This window comes from Calidris pugnax, unplaced genomic scaffold, assembly GCF_001431845.1.
Source record: "Calidris pugnax isolate Ruff unplaced genomic scaffold, ASM143184v1 scaffold28, whole genome shotgun sequence".
Lineage (NCBI taxonomy): Eukaryota > Metazoa > Chordata > Aves > Charadriiformes > Scolopacidae > Calidris > Calidris pugnax.
In genome coordinates this window covers 11,466,151-11,485,698 of record NW_015090842.1, presented here as the reverse complement: position 1 = coordinate 11,485,698, position 19,548 = coordinate 11,466,151, and the positions used below count along the sequence as shown (strand labels likewise).

At 41.4% G+C, this 19,548-nt stretch overlaps 1 protein-coding gene across 1 annotated transcript in view; it reads right to left on the bottom strand.

Moving 5' to 3' along the window:
* Positions 1-19,548, bottom strand: part of PHLPP2 (PH domain and leucine rich repeat protein phosphatase 2) — a 33,781-nt gene that overhangs the window by 13,630 nt on the left and 603 nt on the right. The window contains exons 2-9 of the mRNA XM_014942159.1: positions 19,240-19,487; positions 12,475-12,608; positions 9,721-9,911; positions 8,654-8,779; positions 7,327-7,481; positions 3,182-3,328; positions 1,214-1,444; positions 330-532 (exon numbers count right to left, since the gene is read on the bottom strand). Coding sequence (XP_014797645.1) covers positions 330-532; positions 1,214-1,444; positions 3,182-3,328; positions 7,327-7,481; positions 8,654-8,779; positions 9,721-9,911; positions 12,475-12,608; positions 19,240-19,487 — 1,435 coding nt within the window. The remainder of the gene's footprint in view (positions 1-329; positions 533-1,213; positions 1,445-3,181; positions 3,329-7,326; positions 7,482-8,653; positions 8,780-9,720; positions 9,912-12,474; positions 12,609-19,239; positions 19,488-19,548) is intronic.

Here is a 19,548-nt window from a genome sequence, read left to right as displayed (position 1 = left end):
CTCTGCCCCATTTCTCCACCTGCCACGTGGAGCACCAGAACAAGGGAGAACTGTACCTTTATTTGTTGGCTTCCAAACAGATCTCACTGGAAGACAAATTCCTTGGACAGTAACTCAACCCTACAACCTCCCCCTCTTACACAGCTTGCGCACATGCATACGTGATCCCTAGGAGCTGACCTCAGAAGACCCATCACATACAGTCTCACTACAGTAACATCAGCATAAGTACTTATTTTATGTGTGGGAGAGGACAAACGCCTGTTTTGTTTTCTTTTGTTCCCAGGGCTTGAAGGAATAAGGCAGGAGAAGACGACAAAAGGACGTACAGTTGCTGTTGGCATAGAGGGCCCGAAGGGAGAAGCCGCTCAGCGTCAACTCTTTCAGCTTATTCCGCTCGCAGTGCAGCTGCTCCAGGCAGCCCAAGGAGCTCAGATCCAGATCTGTCATCTGATTGTCTCGTAAATCCATGTAAGTCACAGATTTGTTCCCCTCCAGAGTGTCAGCTGCTGTTCTCTTCAGGTTGTTCAGCCTAAACACTCAGAGACAAGCATTGTAAAGTCAGAAAATAGGACACGGAACACTGGACATCAGTCAGAAGAGAGAAGAAAGAATAGGAAAGTAAGAGTTCTGGTGAAGGCTAACACCAAAGGCGAGCACAGTGAAATGTGCAAGAAGCAATGGCAGATTTCAGGTAGTGAATACAAAGAAAAACATTTCCTTTGTCTGCACTGCTATTTGAAACTGTTTTTCTCATTCCCTAGTGTTTAAGAAACTCTGAAGACCAGCCTAGAAATTAGAAGCCAGGCTAAGGGACAGCCACTTTGCACGGACACAGGAAACTGACGCGGAATCTAGATAAAAGCCTGCCTTGTCACAGACAAAAAGTTCTTTGTCCCTTCCTGAGAGCTCTGCATCTGATTGTGATTCTTTGCCTGGAGATTCACAATCACACCTTGGGGAGGGGAGGTGGGTGGAAACCAGAGGGCTGAGTGACATTCAGTGCTTCAGGCATTGCTCAGTTAACCTTGCTTCACTAAGTGAATTCCGCACACCCTCAGAAACAGAACTCCCTAAAACCTAAAGAATCAGTAAGAGAAAAAAAAAATTACAGCTAGTTTATTGCAAAATGTACTAGAAGTTACACAGCTGCTCTGCTGTGAATAGAAAGTAGCAATCTGGTTTATATGTGTGTGCAAGTTTCCCCCCTTACCTCAGGTCCACACTTTTGATGTGATTCATGCGGTTCAGCACTGCCAGGTCCAGGGTCTCCAGCAAGTTCCCCGCCAGGGCTAGTTTGTCCAAGACAACGAGTTTCTCACAAATTGCTGGCAGTTCACAGAAGTTATTAAAGGAAAGCCCGAGACAGCTGAGCTGTTGCAGACTTCCCAGTTCTTCTGGTAAGGATGTGAGGAAATTCCCATCAAGCCAGAAGGTCTGGAGGCTGCAGCAGGGAAAAAGAGAAAGAAAATAATTCAGCAAACTGGTGAACATCACATTTAGCATTTCCAGTGAACTTCCTCATATATCTAGCTGGTGACAGTGTGGGTATTTTTTAAAGGTTTTTTAACAGCTATTTTTATTCTTATACATATAAAGTTAGTGGAGTACTTTTATTATGCATGTAATAGGCTTGGAACTGCACGCATGCAATACCAAATAGTTCCTAAAATGTTTCGGAGGTAAACTTCCAGTTGTGTTAAAGATATAAGTTAACATAAGCAAATTACAAATCAGTACTTACGTTGCAAGTGAAAAGTATTTACTTAATCACTTGGTTTTCTACAAATTAAGAACTCCTCACTTAGCATGCTGGACAATCTTTAAAAGACCTATGACAGACTAAAACCAAAACCAACAGCAGCAACAGTACAGACTTGTCTCATAAGAAACATAAATCATCCAATTGCTGGAATTTCCTATCACTATTATGGCACTTACAGCACAGTTTAAGCCAAATTCCTACCACGCTAATGCACTGGTAACAGATTTTTACATTCTAGTTGTCCATTCAGACACTCAGAAAAGAATAGGGTAGATTTCTGTTGCAAGATGAATTGTTTTAAACTTTGTATGTCTTTTGAGACTCAACCCCCCAAAATACAAATCCCTCATTATGATTAAGTTCCAACAAAGAACTTTCTGAGCAGTGTTTATTGATGGTAGAAATGCAACCTGGGGCCATAAAAAAACCTCATACGAATAAGGGCTCAAGGGGTCATGAAAATGACTGGACCCCTAACTAAATTGTACATCTCTGAAAACCGTAAGCCTGCGTGCAGCTTTTTCTTCAGTTTGCATATGGCTAAAAAACTGGGAACAACTCGCTCACATCCAGCATAGCTGCAGATATTCCTTTTTAAAGATTAAGCCGGAGGAAGAGCCACAACAAACCAACAGCTCAATACCAACCTTTATCTAAACAAGTCTTCAGAAACTCTTAACTATTTTTATGTAAATATAACAATATTTATGTTTAACCAATAAGGCACCACTGCAATAGTAGTTTAAAAACAATTAGAAAAGAATGTAGGAAGGAAAAAACAAGAAAGCAGGCAAGGGAATGCAAGATGGCAGCTGATGCAAAGAGAACAAGATGCATTCAAATTTACATGAAAGTTGGACGTAAATCCACATGAAATCATACAAGTTACCCCAAAGTAAAAACAAAACAAGAAAACAGCCCCCCCAAGAACACAAAAAGCTTCAAGTTTATTAAACTTCAAGTGAGAGTATATTCATACGCTTAGAAGCCTTCACGTTTACTCTAGTTCAGCAAGGTGGGACCTGCAATTCAAGGCATCATAACTCACTCTTAAGTGTCTTCCCAGGCCAAAGTCCATTCAACTCCTCTATCAGAAAACTGATTCACGCTAACATATTGTACATAGCCAGTAGAATAGGCAGAAAGTCATAAATGATGAATAACTTGCTATGTACCAGTGACTTAAAATGGCAACTGTATAAACATACTGTGATATCTTCATTTTCAAGGAAAAACAAACCTTATTGGACATCCTGGTTCTTGACCTCCTACTGGAGTCAAAGCCACCGTTCATTCTTCATGGGCAGAAGAGGCTGCCCCAGCGCTCATACTTTCACAAGTAGTACCTTCCCATCAGCTGTGCTCAACTGAACCACCAAAAATGTTTACAACCACAGATAAAAAGAATATACTCACTTCAACAGTTTGCCAATCTGGCTTGGCAAGTAATGAAGTCCATTGCAGGAAAGATTAAGCTCTGTCAGAGTAGAGATCTCGCACAGTGATACAGGAAACTCTCCCAGTCTATTATGAGACAGGTTCAGGCTCTTCAACTGAGAAAACCTATTGGCAAGAACAGTAGTTAATTCGCAGACCTCCATGCTCTTGAAGCAAAACCAAACAAAACCAGTCATAAAGAGTTTTTAAGTCTTTGTACACTAGTGATACAGTTGGCTAACTCATTATGAGAGTTTCTGCACAAATGTGGTTTTAAGTCACTGATATTTTGTATCACAGGGGTAATACTGAAAGTGATCAAATACTATGGTTTTACTGCAAAAACTGGTAACAACCTTCTACCCTGACACCTGACAGGCTTCCTCCTAGTGACTAAGATTTAAGGACACTAAAAATACTTGGTTCAAATTTACCTCCAAAGAATGTGGAGTGTCTACTATTATGCAGCTTGAGAAAACAGAAGCTCAAAACATTTAACCGGAACTATTCTGAGAATAAAAAAGAAAAGGGGTTTAACCGGAACTATTCTGAGAATAAAAAAGGGGAATACCCTTCTCAAGCTAGACACAACAGAGACTTGGCAGAGCTGTAAAAGGAAAAACCTGGAAAGTGCTGACTTCACATTGGGAAGCCCCAAGACCTGCTCCCAGAGGTCCTTGGAAGAGATTCCACGTCTAAAGTGCCACTTGCTTGGCACCATAGGTACAGCCACAGCCCTCACAGCCACTATGGTCCCACCTGTGCTTAACAGATGGTTGCCTACTCCAGCTCCTTCTGTCACTGTGGTATGTCCACAGAGAGAGAAGAAACTCTGCATGGGCTGGGGTAATATACAAGATGTTCTTCTCAAAGAGTTCTTGCCTCTTTCCATAGGAAGCAGAAGTACTTTTCCCCAAGTAATAACCTCTTCATCTCAAACCTGAACCATTAGAGATTAATTCAGTGGGGGAATTAATATCATACTTTCACGAGACAATTGCCAATCAAATGTAATGTACCAGAGAAGCACGTTTTGGAAACATATAATTCACTCATCTGCTCCACCTGCTACACTTTTGCTAGGCAATGGCAAGTAGCTCTTATTTTGAAGCAAATATTTTAATACAGGTAACAAAACCAAGGTTAATCAGCTTGAGGGAGAATAATGCTGCTAACTTGAGATGTCTTGAAGTATAAGACTAAAAGCTTTTGAAACTTTTTCTTCTTTATAGCAACTCCTTTTTCAGATTCAGAGTACTTGGAATGATCTGTGTAGGAATTATGCATTATATTTCTCCATTTCGCTTTACAATCTTAGGGGGGAGGAGGTGTTGTTTTTTATTCTAAAAGAGGGAGCATATCTGGAACTTGAACGTGGGTTGTTTGCTTTGAGAAAGCACCCTGTCATATATATAAGGACACAGGCATTTTATGTTTGCTGCAACCTCAAACAGACTCTCTTGTAATGCAACTGGAAGCCAAAGGGAAAGATGCTGTATGGCCTTCCTAAAGGGAACATATTGTATGATGCTAAGATCTAACAATGATACAAAAATCAGAAACTTGCACACACAACTTCACAACAATAACAGAAAAGAAGGAAACAATGAGGATAAACCTATAGCTTCAAGAGATTTAGGGCAGATCACAGTTCTCAGGTTTTGAAATCAGAAAATGCTTTGATGAAACTACTTTCTGTGGAGTTCCACAATGGCTTTTCCTATGGCACCTGTCCTTAACACCAAGCAGCTCTTTGTCATTAGCAGAGTGTGGTGAGAAGCTGCCCCAAGAGACATGGAATAAATGCAACAGCATAAGCAACTTTTAGAATTCATTCCTCTGCAACAATATCAAAGCAAACACAAAAGGGGCATAAAAGTTTCCAAAAGCTGGGGGGGGAGCCAGTACATTACACAGCTTGGTCTGAGACTCCTCGAGCAGGCTGTCATATTCAATGGGGAGAACAATACTCAAAAGCCTTTTGATTTCCCCTTCTGTTCCTTCTTCCTTTGTCCCAATATTCTCAAGCAGTAGGGATGCAGGAATGGAATGCAAATCCAACTCTCATTCAAGTTGTATACATGAACAATGTATTAGAAGGAATAAGGATCCTGAAATTGTTATGGCTACTCAAGTTTTGGTCTGTGCTCTCACAGGGCACATTGAGATTACAGTGAAGAGGTATGGAAACACAGCAACAATTCCCTCAATGGGACGGCCATCCTCTGTTCAGCTGCCCAAATTGGTGCTGGCCTGAAATATTCCAAATTTAACACAACATCCTGCTCTGCCACCAAAGCATCCCAGTACAACTCTGTATCAACTCGCCAGAATGGTGATAACAGACATGCGTATGTGTATACACACACGTGTGCACACACAAACATCAGTGGAGATCAGAGTTGATAATGTTTTCCACAAAAGGGATATATTTGAAAGGCAGTACGTTACATAAAAAATAAGCTAGAAAATGTAACAAATCAGGTGGGGTTATTTAATTTCCATTGCTTAACATTTCCCTTTTAGTTAATTATTTTTGTTCCACTATTATAGTTATAGCTAATTAGACTCCTACAGCTCTGAAGATTTCCTCAGAGGAAGAGATCTGATCATTGCAAAAAGATTCTGCAGTTCAGAACCGTCAATCTCTAGGCACTGATAACATCAACTGCAAAACAGCAAGTTTCTTCATTTGGGGCTGTGACCTGATAAACATCCTAAAAACCTCAGAAAGAAAATCTTTTCAAAAGGCAACGAGCAGCCTTATGTGGGCTACCTAATGCTACCTGTTTATTCAAGATTGTGTGAAGTGAGGGCTTCTTTTATGGCTTTTGTTTGTTTGAGGATTTCAGCTTCATCAGACATAGTCACTGCCAGGAAAAGAGTCGAGTTTCTGACATATCAGATCTCTTGTTGACTACATGCAAGGTCAAAAGAAATTTCAAGCCCCTTTGCTGATCCTGTGAACCAAGGATACTGCATTTTAGAAAATAAAGTTCTGATACGGTTTTCAACATCATACAATGTATTTGAAGAGAGAAGTAGAAAGCAAAATCTTGAATTATTTTAAGCAGCTTTTCCAATAACACAGTTAATTACAATTCAGCAGTTAGAAAACAACAAGTTTGAAATTAAAACAGAACCAGACTAGGCTCTGGCTCTCAATGAAACTGCAAAGAATTTCCACAGGTGAGCAATTTTTTTCCCTGTATACCCTCATAGATACCTAGGTATCTCATTAATCTGTAGGAAGAAAAACTAAATAACCTGTAATAGGCACCTAGACACCAAAACAAAACCACACAAAAAAACCCCGAAACAAAACAAAAATCCGCTGTTTTGCAAAGTTTCTCTAAACACATTTTTCTTAAGGCACAATGTGTTCCAAACACAGAGCCATTTGACAATATTACTACAGATTTTGTAATGGCTTTCAAATTTCATACAGTGACTCCTTGAATTCTTTTTAGCATGGCTAGCATAGATATCAACAAATCTACTGTTCCTCTAGATTTTTACAGTTTTCAGAAATTAACTGAAAAATATTTTTGTAAGACTCCTTCACTTACCTAAGATGACTACATCGTGCTTCCATACCGTCACACAACTGCTACTCTCTTAAAAGCAGATCATTACAAGTTCCCAAAGCAAAGCTGGAGTCTCACAGGCCCTCTGCCAATTCCAAATGCACGATCAGAACTTACCAAACCAGGCATTTTCAGATCTGCACTTCCTCCTACAAACACTTACGCCACATCAGCAGCATTATGCTTTCCCCCATCTTTTATTTTATACCCCCAACATATTCTCTGTTTATCAACCAGCCTTATATTACTATTGCATCTTGTCCATACAAATGATATATTGCTCCACAAGGCTCATTTCAGACCAAACTTAGCACAAAGAATCTGTGGAAGGGAGTTAACAAATACTGTAAATTGTTGGAAGCTTATGCTGCCTGCGCTGTTCAGTTCTGCTTCCTTGCCCCCTCATTTGTTAGGGCTTCCTGAAGACCAATCTTTTTATCATCCCACAAGAATGGGCAATACACTCCCCCTCCTTTTCATCCCTGGATGCACACGTCAAGAACTCCAAATGTAGAAGAAAAATAATACTTTGCAGACCTGCAAAGAGAGTCAAGGCTCCCTGCTCCACTTGATCTCATAAAATTGTGTCGTAGGTTGAGGTAGATGATGTCTTGACTGTGGAAGAGGTGCTCAGGTACTTCCTCAAGGCTGTAGCATGAAAGATCAACCATGCCGAGTCGCATAGACACAACCTGAAAAGAAGGAGGTAGAGCTGCAGCTGTGCAACAACTTTTCTCTGAAAGTCTACTGGAAGGCAAAAGGGTGCAAGTAGTAAACAATTTGCAAGAACATGAAAGAACCCCCTCGTACCTACCAGGCAGATTTCATACAAGAAACTGAGTCCACGGGGTATGAGTTTATGCCATTTGCTACCATTGTTTCTGCAAGGATGCATACCTGGACACCAACTAGGACACACAGAAAGCCCTGCTCTGTACATGCAATAGGCGCTGCCTGAAAGCTAGGCCGAAAGAGAGCCAACCTAATGGAGAAAACCGTATTTTTGGCTGAGGAAACTGCCAAGAAAGCATAACCTGAGTGCCTTCCAAAGATGTAAGCAGCAACAGGAAGCAGTTGACTTTCCATTTAAGCCCTTTAAGGTTTACAGAACCTCTGCTCGGCCTAGCTACTTCCTCTGACTTTCTTTTGTTAGCTTGTTCAGTGTATAGTATTAGAAACATAACCTGTTATGATACAAAGGCTTCATAAATCATGTTTTTGTGTTATTTTATAAAGTTGTTGCAAATACCACATCTCCTTTCATTAAGCATGCCTTGTTTTGAGCTCTTCAGTGCTTCATTCCAGATTTTATGACCTGCTTTATCCTGAACTCATTTCATACTTCATTATATCATATGAGGTCAAAGTGTGGCTCAGCATTAAGCTATCACCATCTAATTGTACTTTAAGGTGGGATAAGGACACAGCTTTGAACAAAGTACACTTCCTTTGCTGACCTACGATCTCTGAGTTAACTCAAATCTATCAGGTAGCCCCATGCCAGTCCAAGCCACTGTTTGGGCCAATCAAAGTAAGGCAATAGGTGCAATTTATAGGTTTCTATAGCTGTAAAGTCAGCCAGACCTTGGGATTCACTTTAGTGACCTGTGATTAGGTACTACCAGTAAGTGCAGCAGGGATAAAAAAAAAAAAGCAGAACTACTCTTCAACATTTACACAGAGGCTAAAAGGCTAAAAGAAAACCTCTGTCCTGAGCACTGAAGAAATGAAGAAAGCTGGAAAGTGTCCCGGATACTTTCTCTAGCAGCACAGCTTCATCTCTGCTGCATACCAAGCCTGCATCAGAAAACCCTTCTTACCCCTGTACCCACCACCCGAACTACTGCAGTCTCCAGGGCCTCACCGTGGACGCCTGTCGGTGCCACCGCTGACACTCTGCCAGTGTTTCAAAGGAAACATGGTATGTTTGAGCTTGTGCCCCAGCAGATGTGAAAGCAAGTGTGTACTGACGACGTTTCATCTCTTCCACCTGCAAAGGGAGAATTGAAAATAAAACAGTCTGTCTAAACTTCAACAACTACAATGGATCTGAAGTCTAGGGTGAGGTATTACCAACTACCAGAAACATTACATTTTGCTGAAAACACAATTGTAAAGTTATTGGAGAAAAACACAGAAGTAAATCCTTCTTAACATCTTTCTGTTAAAGTAGATCCAAGAAGTAATAACTTCCAGAATGCCCATTCACAACATTGGCTACTAACGTGAAAGCAGAAGTGGTCTCTTGCTTTTATCAGCCTTAAGACTACTACCCAAGCAAAGCAAGTATCATAGAATGGTTTGGGTTGGAAGGGACGTTAAAGATCATCAAGTTCCGACCCCCCTGCCCTGGGCAGGGACACCTCCCACCAGACCAGGTTGCTCAAAGCCCCATCCAGCCTGGCATTGAACACCTTCAGGGATGGGGCAGCCACAACTTCTCTGGGCAACCTGTTCCAGTGTCTTGCCACCCTCACATTAAAGAATTTCTTCCTAATGTCTAATCTAAATCTACCCTCTTTCAGTTTAAAACCATTACTTCTCGTCCTATTAAATAGCTACACTCCCTGACAAAGAGTCCCTCCCCATCTCTCCTGTAGACCCCCCTTCAGGTACTGGAAAGGGCTATAAAGTCTCCCTGGAGCCTTCTCTTCTCCAGGCTGAACAACCCCAAATCTCTCAGCCTGTCCTCATAGCAGAAGTGCTCCAGTCCTCTGATCATCTTTGTGGCCCTCCACTGGACTCATTCTAACAGGTCCATATCCTTTAAGTAGAGAGGGGTTGTACAACTCTCTGCCCATGTTAATGCAGTAATTTGTTACAAAAGCCTGGATTAACCTTTTGTGGATAATACCCATCATTATAATCCCTTCTTCCTTTCTAAGCCACAGGAAGCTAACCAAACAAGAAACTAACCAAACCAAGTCTTACCTTCCCTCCAACGAGAGGCAGGATGTGCATCTTCCCTGTGTGGCTGTCTTTCACAGAGGACACAATGAGGCACGTACCACAGAGAATTACCAAGCGCTCTGCCCACTTGTGCAACTGGGTCTTTCCTTTGCGTACGTTATAGACTCCAGAGAGCAGGATGCGATCTACCTGTTCCACTTGACATGGCTTTTCTGAAGGAAAAAGGGACATTAGCATTTACTTTCCATTCGTTCTTCATTCTCAGCTGTGGGTACAAACAGCAACACAGCTGTATCATGCAAAATCAGTTAAGATAAATATTAAAAAATATTAAAAATATTAAGAAGCTACACCAAACCTCCAGTTTCCCTATCCTCCCCAAAACATCCATGACACCTATTGTCCTAGTGCCATGAGACATCCATGGGCAATGTTCTACTCTGAATCCCAGCTATCTCACAACTCCTCCTACATGTAAGAATGTTCTTAACCTCTAGGAATAGGCAAGTTCCTGTCACTTTTTGCAGCTCCTCAGCCTGGCCTTCAGTGTCACTGTGATCATGCTTATAACAATACAAGGAATCAAGACAATTCCCCACCAAAGAAAATGTGTGACCCTCTACAATTCATGCCTGTCACACCTGACATAGAAGAACAGTTTGATGGCCCTGGAGAGCTTCTTCCATTTGATCTGCTGTTGAAGCATGTGAAGACCCCATAACATTTTGATCTCTGAGCTTGTCCCCATCCAGCCTGGGTCACTGGCCTCCATTCTCCAAGCAACTTCCATTGAGAGGAAGCCCTTTCCCCATTCTCCCAGCCAATCTAACACATTGTCTCCCCTCATAAGACTCTTGGTCTCCCACAAGTATCCCAACAGCCAGACTTCAGGAAACATGCTTCCCTCTCACTGCTGGTTACTGTGAAATTTCTATTAATCCACTTGTAGTCCCATCACCCCAACTGGGCATAAGTAAGCACCATGCACCAGGGAAGGAAACCAACCCAACATATCACATGAGAAAGGGAGATAGAAATCCAAGAGACATCCCCAAGGGGTGAAAGAACTATAAAGGCTGCCCTCAGCACCCCAGCAGGTCCAGAAGAGGGCCACAGAAATGGTCAGGTGGCTGGAACACCTCTCCTATGAAGAAAGGCTGAGAGAATTGGGCTCCAGGAAGATCTTCTTGCAGCATTTCAATACATAAAGGGGGTTTATAAGAAAGGCGCAAAGAGACTTTCTACCAAGGCCTGCAGTGACAAGACAAGGGACAACTATTTTAAATTGAAAGATTTAAACTGGACTGAAAGATGTCCCTGCCCATGGCAGAGGTGCTGCTCTAGAAGATCTTTAAAGGTCCCTTCCAACCAAGAACCTTAGAATCACAGAATGGTTTAAGTAATGTTTCTCTGGCTAAAATGCATTACTTCGTCCCTTATGTTCTCAGCTCCAGGCTTTGTGAAATTATCACGTAATCCTCCATACCAGTCCCTCTAATTCCCCCCTACCTTTGGGAACTACTTTATCAGCATTTCTTTTAGTTTCTTAAAACAGGCCTGCTGAACACTCTTCAATCCTTACGCTCCTTCCTTTACAGCCTCCTTCTAAGCAGGACTACTCTCCCAGGCTGAATGAAACTACTCAATTCCATTTTCTACCTACTTACCTACTATGAATTTGAGTCACTGTTCCTGGATCATCAACAATTCCTTCTGGATGTACCCAAATCAAATTGCTGATTTTTTTTCCTCAAAGGTTCTCTACAGCCCTATGCTTGATGCCTCTCCTCCTTCCAACCGGAATAACTTCTGACTCCCTACTCCTTGCCCCATAAATCCAGACTGCACACATGTCGTGCTTCTTTCCATCTCCATTATACTTCAACACTGTTCTGCTGGCTCTGCACACATCTCCCAGACAGAAGGGGTTTGTCTCAGGTAAATGGGTGGAGAACCTAATTAGTTATGATTCCATTTTTTGACATTGACTAAATGAATGATGGCCAGCAGCTTAGTTGGGCTACCCAGATCCACTATGCAAGAACAATTTTCCATTAAAAGGACTTGGATTTTTTTTCTGGAATGCAAAAAATACACAGGTGAAGTACTTAAAAGTAATGTCAATTTCACGATCAGCTTTCCTCCTCCTGATTTCTTTTATAGCTACTCTTCACTTCAGTGAATTCCTTTTCTGACTGCTAGCACCATAATGCCAACCGCCTCTGACTACCATTCTGTTGCTCCTTATACACGTGGTATCCTGCCCAAACTCATTCAAGAGGCCACTCAAAAGTCTCACTTCTGCAATGAAATGCACCAGGTTCCTAATGGCAGCCTGCATTATTATTAACCAGCTGGCACTTCTACAGGATATGGAGGTTTTTGACCAGGACCTTCCTTGCCCATATCTACCTTTTGGAAATACAACCTTCAGGCACACCTAGACCAAACTGCAGTATGTTTCTGATCCCATTAGGAGCTTTAGGGCATTTGTCATAGGATTGGAAACTAAAGACAACAGAGTAATCTTGTGTCTCCCTGTGGAGCTGCTTTTTCTCAAGCCACAGAAGACACTTCAAAAGAACTATAAAATTGTGGTTTTTTCTATTAATCTTGAAAACTAGTTATTTTAAGAAATGCTTGCTGATACTTTGGGTGTTTGATGTAGCCATCTATAAGCCCAACAGGTCAACAATGACTTGAGCTTCAGATGAGTTCCACCTCATAATTAAAGCTAAAGGCAGAGAGACAGAGTGCACACACACAATTTCTTACCACTGTAAAAGCGAATCATACAGCTGAGATCAGAGTTTGCTGCCTCTTCCTGCATTCTGACAGGATCGTCAAAGCCCAACCCAGCCAAGTAGTCATACACAATCTGAAGGGGTTTTTCTGTTGGCTCCAGCCTCCTGTCAAAACATACAAAAAAGTGGTTTGAGAACGCAAAAAAGATTAAACAAGTCTCATTGTGTCTAAAGTGTAAGGAATACTGACATATGGATTGTTCTGCTCCTCTGAAAAGGTCTGGCCAACACACATCCTTGGGGTCTGTGCTTCCTGCTTGTCAACTAGCACTTAAGAACTGTAGCACTTGAAGAGTTAGATTGCAGAAAGGAAATGGAGAGGAAAAGCAACAGGCATAAGCCATTCAATCCATGGGGATCATTTCCATTCTGTGATTTAAGGAGCACCAGGAGGAAACAATGACAAGAAACAAAACCAGAAATACTGCACAAAAAGTGCAGCGATGCCAAATAATTAAAAAACCTACGTATAATGACTGAAACATATAAAAGAACTCAAATTTATCTTCCAAATACAGCTGGGAGCAAAGCACATAAGAATCCTCTTAAAGAATGATTTCTAAAAAGAAAGAAGACATTTCCCCATTCTCTTTAGCTCTCATCAGTGCAAGATTCTCATGCTTTGGCAAATTAACTCAAATGGCACATTTAAAAAAGAGCATTTTTAGAATATAACATATCATAGAAATGATTCAGTGGATAATGTGAATAAATGGCAATAAAAGAAAGTTCTCCTGAAACATCAGGTTTAGTATATTCAGAGCAGAAAAGATGTTTTCTGATCCTCTCATGTCACTTCTTCTAGAGACACTGAATTGTTATTTTCTGCAATAAAAATAACAGTTTCTTGCTAAATTTGAAGTTTTACTTCAGGGAAAAAAAAATCTTAGTGTAAAAGATTAAGCACTGAAAAAGTAAGACAGGACTTAAAATAAATTGCTCCAGTGGTCCACTCATTATCCACCATTAAAAATCCTCATTTTTAATCTAAAAGTGCCTACTTTCAGATTACGGTCACTGAACCTCAACTTGTCACCTATTCTTTAAGCAGGTGTTTATAAATCATGAGAATAACCATTTCGAACTGTCTTTCCAAGATGAGGCTCAATGTGCATTTAAATTTTCTTGCAGTAGGGTGGGTTTATTTGACTAAAAATAATTTTTACCACTGATTTTTTTTTTTTAGCACTAGAACCTGTAAGCACTAGAACCATGGCTGTTGCTGTATCCTTGCACTGCCTACACAAAACCATACAGAAACTTGTTGGTTCTGCTCAACAGTACTTATATTCCTGGATTAAAACCGCTGTCAACCATTTGGCACATTCACTCATATCCTTTCAACCCACAAGTCCTTCTGAATTGCAGTTTTTGCAGGTTATAGCTTCCTTCCTCTCCTCTTTAGCATTTACTACACTTGGTTTTTACATATTTTTTTTTGTGTGTGTATGGTTGGACTTGATGATCTCAAAGATCCTTTCCAACCATGAAGATTCTGTGATAAATGTATCCAGCAATATTGAAAAACAGTGTTTTCCAGAGAATACTGTATACTAAACCATCTAGATCAACCAGTTGCAGTGACTCGTCAGAACTCATCATTCCATCTATGCCTTCCAAGGTTGCTACCTTTCTTTCAGCCACAGATTATTAACAGAGCAGCTGAACAGTGCAGGTTTATTTTTCTTTGTTCAGACATACACTAACCCCTCATCCAAAAAAAAAACGCTTGCAATGAATAACAGTTTCCAATTTGTAAGGTATCAGCCAATGGGTTTTATTGCTTTCTGCATTGCTGTTCTTCCAATGACATCAGAACACAGAATCACAGAACAGTTTGGGTTGGAAGGGACCTTTGAAAGTCATCTAGTCCAACTCCCCTGCAGCGAGCAGGGACATCTTCAACTAGATCAGGTTGCTCAGAGCCCCGTCCAACATCACACGCTGCAACAAATGAGTAACGCCTTTGGCGACCAAGGTTGAAATTTCAAAGCATCAAGATCAAGTTTGTTCAGTAAGACCTGTTTTCTACTAAACTTTGTTGACTTGCATACATCACTTATACTGCATGTCTTAACGTGAAATATTTTATTACTGTGTATACCAAACCTTTCCGCTTCTTCTCAACTGAAGAACAAAAATATTTCTGATTCTTTCTAATGCTTATACTCACAGCTTTACAAATGCCATCTCATAATTAAGGCAGGACTGATTTCATAAAACATGCACCATTTGCAAGTATCTAGTCATCCAGACTTCCTTTGTAGTCAACAGGACACACCTCAAGAAATAAAATTATCTTAAGTATTTCAAGCACATACATTGTAACTCTTTCACTTCACACATAGGACATCTGGATCGGAAACAGGATTACTCTTCAAAGCTATGGTCCAAACCAAAAAGTTTCTAGCCTAAAAAGACAATGTAGTTGATGTACAGCTGATCCAGAAAACCAGTTCTTACTGCTCAACATCTGCTAAGCCTGACTAGGGCAACTTTGCTCCCCTCCTTTTGTTTTACACGCAGAGCAGAAGTGAATATGACACTTTCAAAATAGCTTTCTGGGATAATCTTGGAAATGACAAACCTGTGCGTCTGTCTCCTGTAACAGGCAAGCCACTAGAAACTAGAATAAATAGTAGATTGCACAAAATAATGCTGATTTCCATTACAGTAAACCCTGATGTATTCTATACCCTTCAGCTCAGAATCCAAGAATATAAGAGATTTGACTGGATCTCCAAATACCTTGCCTAAGTTTCCCTTGACTACCCCTAGATTCCAATTCTTTTCCTGCTAAAGCCTTATGCTTGCCAGAAAACAGCTTTTCCAGCATGTGATCCCTGGCTGGGAAACCACAAATGCTTGAGTGTTACTCACAAAAAGAACACTTCAGCTAGTCTGCATCTAAATTTCCTAGGGAAAAAACATTACAATTTGGTTGTTGGATAGACCGAGGCTTTTGCAAGTACACATTGAACAATATACTTCTTGCACATCAGAATTCAGGAAGAACCTTAATATGGTAAAGGGATAAATGCTTTTCATATCACACAAATTAAATCACAGTTCCACAGGTTGCTCAATACTCTCTGAGGTACAGTACTGTGGTTTACCCGCCTGAAAAAGCTGGATACTCCATCCCACCATACTTGCTCCTTCTGGAGAGGAGATTTGATTTTTTCATTATTTTTGTTCTTCTCATCTTTCACTTCAGCAAGAATTAATGCTGCAGGGTTTCAGAATGCTAATTATTTTCTTTCTTGTCCACACAAATCGAAGTTATCAAACACAATGCCCTTAGTTCTGTTTCTTTTCTAAAAAAGCCATGTATAAAAGGAACATTGACAGTAATATCTATAAGCGTAATGCCCTACCAAATGTATCGCTCTTGCCATTGTACCATTCCTATCTGAAAACCAATCAAAAGAGTAGTCTGTACTACTGCACCATCTAGATTTGCTTGCCACTGGCTAGAAGACCAGCCTTGCCAAAAAGTTAACTCTTCTGAATTCTTCAACTTGTCTGCAAAACACCACAGGTGGTTCAAAGTTCAGTACCTGGCAAAAGAGTGTGAGTTTACAGAAAAATCTACACCTAAAAAGTCCCATGTACGCAGGAGGCAATGACTGACCTCTCCGCAGATGAAGCATGGCTTGGTGTTACACATTTCAAGCATGAAAACCTGGTGAGAAGGGGGCTTGACTCCCAGCCCATGGCCGAACTACTCTTCTAGCACCAGCCATAAGCTGGGTCTGTGACCCAGGAAACAGCAGCGCAGAGTCCAGGCGTTTTGCTAATGACACTCACAGGTCCCACACAGGGCTTTGTAAATGAAGTAAATGAGCAAATCAGCTCGTTACTTACGGACAATATTCAATTGAGGAAAGGGAACAATTCATTTAATGCCTTTGGAGAAATTCTGGAGACCTGACTGAATGGATCACTGGTCCAAGTTCTCGTCAAGAGCCATGTGATTCACTAACAAAATCCAGGATAGGCCACGGAAGGGAAAACCAAAACCAGCATCTGAAACAGCAGCTTCACCAGAGAATTTCTTTACTAACATGATCAAGGGTGACAGGTTCCAGAAGCAACAGTTAAAGCTTGAGGTAAAAAAAAACGTGCTCTCTCTTTGAGAGAAAGCAGTGTGGAGTGAAACTCAAACTGGCAAGTGATCACGTTAGAAATGTAAAAATTCATCTTGTAGCCAATGCATTACACGCTGAATGGCAGCACACGCGGGGAACACCCTGGCTGCCACAGCAGCTGCTATTTGAGACAAACAGCCCATTATATCCGCATCAGTATCACATATCAGGTACTGGATGCTTCCACTAGTCAGAGAAGCGGCTCTGTTACGTGAAGGTGCAAAGGGTGAAGAGATGGAAAAGCCAACAAAAAGTAGCAACAGTTCCACACGTCCTGCTGCAACTGTAGCTCTTCTTCACAAGCAACAGTCAAGTTTTCAAATCTTAGTAGTTTAAATTTTTGTTATAAGGGGTGTCCAGACCAAAGAAGGTATGTTCTATTTTTGTTTAATCCTCCCCTAGCAGAAAGGCATGATTTCTGAATATGAAAGGACACTAACACAGGGAAAGATTCTAACTAGAACTCTAAAGATCCTCGAGGTGCACTGGGGAGAAGAAAAGAAAGTTCTGAAAGAAACTGAGTCCCCTGTGCACAGGCTTGAAAAGGAAATGCAAAATGATCACAAGGACACCACTGAATATTTGAAGTGAATACATAAAAAAGGTTTCTCTTATTCTTCCATTTACTGTCAAGCTTTCTGTATTCTGAGTCAGGTGCCAAATCAACCTTTGCCTTAGCTTCTGAAAGAAAGTCACCCATTGATATTAAATGGGTGAGGATTTCAGAAGCTGTTTGGGAAACAACCGTACCTACAGTAAAATGCAATCAGATGCTTAACAGAGTAATTTGTATTCGCAAGCATGTTATTAAAGTAATCAGCAAACTTTGTTCAAGGAAGGAATTATCTCAACAGTGCACAAGGATATCTTGAGCATTTTGTCATCTTCCTGTGGACATGGAAGCAGGTACCATCCAGGCCTGCTTCCTGTTACTAACACAGATGTTACTGAAGCAATCCCGGTAACTCCCATTTCTCTGCTGAGAACACCCCCAGTGGGAAGTAATTCAGGGATCTCCTCTGCAGAAAATACATCCTGGGAATTACAAGGAAGAGACACACCGTGAACAAGAACTCTTAATGACATTTAAGACAAAGCTTGACAAAATGCTAGACACACTGAGAGGCAACAAGAGCGGGAAGTAAACATTTACAACTCAGTACTTTCTTCCAAAACACTGGCAGCAGGACCAATTTGTTAATCCAGTGCAAAGCCTGCCATAAATCAAACACAGGCATGGTCACCTAGCACGAGAAGAGAGACAGATATTGAAAAGAATTCAAACACAAAAGCCATTTCAAAGGCCAAAAAAAGCCAAAACCTTCCACTCTGAACACATCTACCAGCTTTACCTAGCATTTTTCACGATCTGCAGTAAAGGGTCGTCTCTTCTTTCTAAATGCTGGAAAATCTGCTCACTCTTATCTACCAGCTTTACCTAGCATTTTTCACGATATGCAGTAAAGGGTTGTCTCTTCTTTCTGAATGCTCGAAAATCTGCTCACTCTTATGGTCCAAAACAAACCAACCTCCTTATAAATTCTTCAGTGAATGGAGATTTTCAGCTGCCTCAATGGCTACGTTCAAGTGTCTATCTATCCTCATACAGTATTTATAACTAACCTATCCTTTGTTCCGATAACTCAGGCTGGTCAAGGCCAACGGTTCTAAATAACGCTTTTCAACAGTCAGTTTTAACCAGACCCCATTCTCTGCCTCTCTCGTCAGTAGCACTCCCTCCCTCATACCGTGGTTTTAAAATCTGGACACATGCAACTCATGACTTTCATTTCATGTCAGAAAACCAGCTACGAGGCATGTACTGTCTCTACTGCTTAACCTTCAGGTAAGGAGACGACAGAATTTATTCTTTTCCCCTGAGAACAGGAGTGGCAACCTTATAACTGAACGTTAAGTCCAGAAGACTCAATGCCAAGTTTAAATCCTAACAACCCTAATGGGAGCTTGTAAACCTAGAGGAGTCCCTGCTACACCCACAGCATAAAGGTCATGCATGTTAAACCCTGAGCTGTCTATTTTCAGCCTAAATCAACTGCAGGCATAAAACATATAATCTGATGCTTAAGCCTTCTTTGTATAACCCTCACTACGCTATCTTTCTGTCTGCCTTTAATTATTTACCTGGCAACTCTTCTTAGCAAAAAAATTAGTAACGCATAAATATTACATGACATAACTGCGAAAGTACCTTACACGTTTTGCTGACTCAGAATAACTGTTTACAACATCTTAAATAGCTTACGTTTTCTGGATGCTAAAATGTCTGTGACATAGAAGGTAACAGAAGAGTACAGACACAGCAGCCTCTGCCTACACAGCGAGGACATGTTTCTGGTTGGAGCACCATCCAAACCCTCCCAGCTAAACCACCCGTGGCTTAATTGAGAGACGTGCAAAAGGCACACCACTACCTCATTTTTTATGAATTGCATTACTCAAGGCTGTACCTAACTGCTACCTGCCACCTCTGCTCTGCTAACACGCACGGGCACACAGCGAACAGAGCCCCGCAAGGCTAAAGCAAACATTTCTCAAAACAAGATTTACCCTTTCTCAGCCCTCACCTGACCAGGTCTCCATGAAGTTGCAAGTAGAGGTTTTTTCTCCCTTCTCCATCGCAGATCTCGGACACCGGGGTCTCCACCGTGCAGAGGACCAAGCGCAAGTCCGAGGCAGAAGCAGCGGCTGCAGGGTCTCTTCCATAAACATACACGCAGCCCCGGCCCACGTCCTCCTTCAGCCAGTCCCTCTCACGGGAACCAAACCGGCTCCTGTTCAGACAGCTCCTGCTCCCGTTGCGCTTCACGTTTCTCTGCAAGGCAGCCCAAACCGGAGGGTCAGCAGCCGCCCGACTGCCCTCCTCCCCCCGCCGA